This window comes from Olea europaea, chromosome 11 (assembly GCF_002742605.1).
Source record: "Olea europaea var. sylvestris chromosome 11, O_europaea_v1, whole genome shotgun sequence".
Classification (NCBI taxonomy): Eukaryota; Viridiplantae; Streptophyta; class Magnoliopsida; order Lamiales; family Oleaceae; genus Olea; species Olea europaea.
The window spans coordinates 4,255,700-4,261,907 of record NC_036247.1 but is presented as its reverse complement, the minus strand read 5'-3'; the positions used below and the strand labels follow the sequence as shown (position 1 = coordinate 4,261,907).

Here is a 6,208-nt window from a genome sequence, read left to right as displayed (position 1 = left end):
TTATTTTGTACATGTCTTGTAGATAACACTTTTTTCATTAAAAAATTTGTATTGGTCACATGAAAATCATAAAGTCACGTCTCTCTCTCTCTCTGGCCTCTCGTCAATCTTGCCTCCGCTGATTTTCATTCTTCATCTTAAGTTTTTGTAACAATTTTACTTGATTTTCCCTTTTCGGGTTCCGGGACTGTTTTCTTGATGAGCTTGAAGTAGAAGTGATTCTTAGCCACCAGTGATTTCATATTTTAAATTGTTGCTGTTCAATTAGGTTAATTAGAGCAAAAGAAATCTTGATGAAATCCCATAGTTCTGGGTTCATAAGTTGATGTGAAATATTACGCGAAGAAATCGAATTATTTTAAATGGGAAGTAATTGCAAGACTGTAGTGTGGTTTAGGAGGGATTTGAGAATTGAGGATAATCCTGCTTTAGCTGCTGCAGCAAGGGATGGGAGTGTATTACCAGTATTCATTTGGTGCCCAAAAGAAGAAGGTCAATATTACCCCGGTCGAGTTTCCCGGTGGTGGCTGAAGCAGTCTCTCATACATTTGAAGCAGTCTTTGAAATCTCTTGGGGCTGATATGGTATTGATTGAAGCACAGAACACTCTTTCTGCTCTTTTGGATTGCATCACTGCTGTTGGGGCAACAAAATTAGTATATAACCATCTTTATGGTAAGCTTTTGTTCTTGCTGTTTTCAGCTAACTACATATTTTATGTGCAAGTACTAAGGATCAAATCAGTAGATTTACGAATGAACTGACCAGATTTGGAGAGCAGGATTCAAGTGGCGGAGTCTAAATTTATTGGGAGTAGGTTTGGTGTTCTTCTAGTAGGTGAATTGGATAAACTGACTCAATTTGTTCTTTTCGGCTAATTATATCTTTTGGTGTAGCTGTTAAGAATCAAGTTCTTTCAGTAGATTAGCGATGGATTGAACATAGCGGCGAAAAACGACTCATGATGCAGCTGACTCTAAATTTAGATTGGAATCGATGCTTAGTTTGTTGTTGTTGTGCAAGAATTAGAATAAAAAGTTTGGTTCTAAGCTAGTAGATTAATTATATAAGTCGAATCAGTTGGACTAAACAGTTGAGCTCTTTTAAGTTGCTTTTTTTATTCTAAAGTCATGTAGTAAACAGAATTTAAAACGGGAAGCTAAAGGATAATTAATAGAAATTGAAAATCACATGGTGGAAATCGCAGTTTTTGCTAGGAAAATATGCATTCAGTTTAATTGATCTTCCTAGGTTGTAATACATCCTATAATGAGTTCTAATGTTCCTTTCTTTCAGGATGAGAGTTAATTTTAGTTAGCATATCTATGACCTTCTCTGGCATTTTGTACTTGAGGAATATGGGAATGTTTTTAGCTATATTTAACTATATAATAATCTTTTTGATGCATCTTTAAACCCGTTTTAAAATAGAAAGTTCAACAATACACTGTGATGCTGAATAAATAGACAGTCTTGTTCTGCATATGCTAATCTTGTTCATTTAAAATCCTCATAGCTCCCATGAATTTAATGATTCACTTTGGTGTGCCATGTCACCGGTGCTTAACATAAGCTAAGCACCGACGCCTATTAGATCATTTCTCTCTCTCTCTCTATATAGGCGTGTGTGTATGTATGCATATATTTTCTTATCTATTTACATTCAGGTTTTCACAGTTCTAATTACTTGAATTGTTTTCTCTCCATTTCCAGATCCTGTTTCACTTGTTCGTGATCACAATATTAAACAAAAGTTGGGTGAGCTTGGCATTACTGTGCAAAGCTATAATGGAGACTTATTGAACGAGCCTTGGGAAGTATATGATGACAATGGACATGCTTTTACTAGGTTTGATGCATATTGGCAAAAGTGCTTATTCATGCAAAGACAACCTGTTTCGCATCTTCCTCCATGGCATTTGGTGCGAGCTGAAGGTATGCTGTATATTTACCAAAATGCTTCGTATGGTTTTACTTAGAATTGCAGTATATCATTCAAATTATCAGTTTGTTGTTTGTGTAGTCTCATTCCTTTTTACCATTTCAAGCAGTTATATAGACATGGACCTTGTGAGTCAATGCAGAACAGTCCACTAGCTGAAAGGAAGAATGAGAATGAAATAAGAAATAGAAAAAGAAAGTGTGGAGAAAATCTAAAAGAGAAGACTGAATAGTTGTTTGTCTGTTGTATTGACAGGAATTACTGAAAAGTGTTCGATCGAGAAATTAGGTCTTGAAGATGAATCAGAAAAGTCTAGTAATGCCTTATTGGGAAGAGGATGGTCACCTGGTTGGAGCAATGCTGATAAGGCTCTAACAGATTTTGTAGAGCATCATCTGCTAGACTACTCAAAGGATAGACTCAAGGTTGGTGGGAACTATACATCCCTCTTGTCCCCTTATCTTCATTTTGGGGAACTCAGTGTTCGAAAAGTTTTCCAATTGGTGCGTACAAAGCAAATACTTTGGAAAAATGAACAAAACTCTGTTGGAGAAGAGAGTGCAACTCTTTTCCTTAAGGCTATTGGGCTTAGGGAGTATTCCCGCTACATCTGTTTTAACTTCCCGTTTACTCATGAAAGATCGTTGCTGAGCAACCTGAAATTTTTCCCTTGGCATGCTAATATGGCGCATTTTAAGGCTTGGCGACAGGGCCGAACTGGTTATCCATTGGTTGATGCTGGAATGAGAGAGCTTTGGGCCACTGGGTGGATTCATAATAAGATTAGAGTAATTGTTTCGAGTTTCTTTGTAAAGTTTCTCATTCTTCCATGGCAATGGGGAATGAAGTATTTCTGGGACACACTTCTGGATTCAGACTTGGAAAGTGATATCCTTGGTTGGCAATATATTTCAGGAAGCTTGCCTGATGGGCATCAGCTTGAGCGTATGGATAACCCACAGGTTATAATACAGAATCCCTATTTTTTGCAATGGAATACAATTTCATGGATTTTTTTCCCTTCTATTAAGATTGCATGTCTAGCTTTGTTGCTTAAAATTTATGTGCAAGAAGAAAATACTTACCTGTGGCATGGTTATATGGTATAATTATACAATTTTTTATTTTTATTTTTTAATCTATTATATGCAGAAATAACGAATTGTCAGTGGCTTGGAGTTTGTGCATCACTAGTTCCTCTAACTTTTAAGTTGGGAACTGTCAACTGTGGGAATTGAAACACATGCACAAACAGGAAATATATGTGAAATTCTTTAGCTTTAATGAAAGGCCTTCATAAAATCCTCGTAGAATCGAGAATGAAGTTTTCATTCTGTACATGTCAAGATTATGAATTATTAACTGCATCCAATTTCCTTCATTATTGGAATGGGATAGGATCAAGATCAAACCTTATTCCATGGTATTTGCATGAGGAACTTTACATTTTTGGAATGAAAGCACTCAACTTGGAAAATTAGATGCTCTGGTGCATTCTGATGCTTGTAGTCCCATATCAATTAGCACATTGGTGCATGTTATTTTGTTGAATTTTTTCATAGAAAAATGTGAACCGAAGCTTTAAAAATAAAGATCTCATGTTGCAAATATTCAATCTGTTTCACGTTGATGCTAAAAGAGAAAGTGCCAGAATCGAAATGTAATTGTATAGATAATGGTAGTAAGGGTAATTGGCACAAAACGTCCTTACCTTTCAAGTCCATTGTGGAAAACGTCCCTACCTTTCATTTTTTGGCATTTTTGCCCTCATTTCAACCTTTCTTTGCGCTGGACGTCCTTCCGTCCATATTCCGTCAATTTTTCCGTTAATTAAAGGGTAATTGGCACAAAACGTCCCTACCTTTCAAGTCTATTGTGGAAAACGTCCCTACCTTTCATTTTTTGACATTTTTGCCCTCATTTCAACATTTCTTTGCGCTGGACGTCCTTCCGTCCATATTCCGTCAGTTTTTCCGTTAATTAAATACAAAAATACCTTTTTCTTTCCATAAACAAGGGTAAAATTGTCCTAACCCATTTCACCCCTTTTTCCTACCATCAACTTAGTCCATAAGTAACAGTAGCAGCAACATGAATCTGAAAATACTTTAAATGATTAAGTTAAATAAAGAAAAAATATCGTGAACACATTATATTTCACAATTCCACAACTACTGTTGCTGTCATCTTGTGTCACTGGAAAATTTTAGAAAGACATATTAAATGGGTAGTCAATTTATAATGAGCCAAAATGGTGAATGGCTCTTTTTGGCTCAATGGAGAAGATGAATGGCTCATTTTAAATTGACTCATTATAAATTGACTACTCATTTACTTCAAGCTACCTTCAATATAATGGTGGTCTACCTTAACATGTTTGGTTCTAACACGTATATTTTGTTTCTTGTGGTTGTCTTAGCTTGTTATTTAATTTTCCTATTCATATTCACATAGAGGGAAAAGGAAAAGATGGTGTTCACTTCATTTCGACCACCAAGATTAACTTATTAGTTCTGAAACCCCGAAGATAAACTTACATTTCATCTTCGTTGATCCTTTTTCTCAATTTGTTTTCCAGGTTCAGGGATTCAATTTTGACCCGGAAGGTGAATATGTGAGGCAGTGGTTGCCTGAGCTAGCAAGAATGCCGGCTGAATGGATTCATCACCCATGGGATGCACCTCTTATCGTGCTTAAAGCTGCAGGAGTGGAGCTAGGATTTAACTATCCAAAGCCTATAATTGATATTGATCTGGCCCGAGATCGACTAACAGAAGCCATAATGGTCATGAGACAAAAGGAAGCAACTGCAAAGTTAGCGAATGCCAGTGGAACAGATGAAGTTGTCGATGATAACTCAGACACTTACGAAATTGAGGCCATTCCAAAGGTAGTGTTGAAGGAAAAGATTCCTTGTCCTACAAGCTCGTCCTATGATCAAAAGGTACCATCAATGCAACTAGTCAAGAATAGTCTACTGAATAAAAAGAGACCAAAGCCCACAGAAGATGAGAAGCAGCTAAAAAATGACTTGCATAGTTGCGACAAGGGAGATTCTAAACCAAATGACGACTTGTGCTCTACTGCAGAATCTTCTTCTACAAAGAAGCAGACAACTTGCAGTAGAAATTCTTTTTCTGTTCCCGAAACCTTGTCTTCAATTTCAAAGGACAATTATAAACAGGGCCAAGACTCTTATCACCCCAAGCATGGAATTTATGATGAGATTGACCTGTGAGAGACGTCAAGCAAACACGGTAAGATGCTGCAACTAAAAGGACCTGTTTTCTTTGCTGCTTTTATGCTGGTAAAAGCTCAAATTATATGATCCTTTTATAAGGTAATTGAAGATTTTTATTTTATTTTGCCTGCCTTAATAGCGTAACTTGAATCGCAGAATTGATGTTAGTCGCTTCTCTCCCAGGAGTGCAACGGTTTAGATATTTCTTATAGTTCCCAGTTTATACACAGAGAGAGAGAGAGCGAGAGAGAGAGAGAGATTATTGACCCAGTTTCTGCTTCTGTGAGAAGGTTTCAGTATTATGGTTAGATGATGAAGAATCTATACATATTAACGTTATTCTTTAATAAAACCACAAGATACCGTGGCTTTTAATTATCTGGATTTTTTGTTAATAAGATGACCACAAGATTAAGGAGAATTAGGAGGATATATAATCATCCCGTGTAGTTTCAACAAGCTTCTTCAAACCAAGTTAGCTGCTTTGAGAATGCAATTATGTGCAAGAGCCCTAGTGTATTATGACTCTACAAAATTACTTTATGAAGGAAATTTGAGGTTCTGATGATAGAAAAAAATACGGGAACTTAAATACATCTTTTCTGTATGCAGGAGCCACATGACTGCAGATTCCTCCAGAACCTTTTCTGGTGAGATCAAGTAATATATAAATGCTGCAGACAGTATGTCTTAGTCACTTGTAAAATAAGTACTCGATATTTAAATAAATATTATTCTGTTTGTTTTCTTTGTTAGCTTGATCTTATAATAGTCTTGGCAGTACATTTATGTACGTTGAATAGTTTTATGTGAATAAAAATAAGCCTGTTACTCATAATTCCCTAGGAAATTCATTGTATCAAAGCACTAGTTTCTTCACTGAGTATTCCAAAATCTACCCAATATTTTGTGAGAGTTTTTTCCATGGTTTCATTCGTATGAACTGTCTAAAGTTTTGTGTAACACAACACCTGAAGGGAAGGGCTTCTCCTTTAACTTTTAAGTAATCCTTAGTTGTTTGTTAT

The 6,208-nt window shown here is 36.1% G+C and overlaps 1 protein-coding gene across 1 annotated transcript; it reads left to right on the top strand.

Moving 5' to 3' along the window:
• The first annotated feature begins 54 nt into the window (after window positions 1-54).
• LOC111403051 (cryptochrome-1) lies at window positions 55-6,062 on the top strand. The gene is made up of 5 exons (XM_023031400.1): window positions 55-675; window positions 1,714-1,935; window positions 2,198-2,904; window positions 4,521-5,199; window positions 5,796-6,062. Exons 1-4 carry the CDS (start codon window positions 363-365, stop codon window positions 5,178-5,180), a joined length of 1,902 nt encoding a protein of 633 aa, XP_022887168.1. The 5' UTR covers window positions 55-362; the 3' UTR covers window positions 5,181-5,199; window positions 5,796-6,062.
• Window positions 6,063-6,208: the final 146 nt, after the last annotated feature.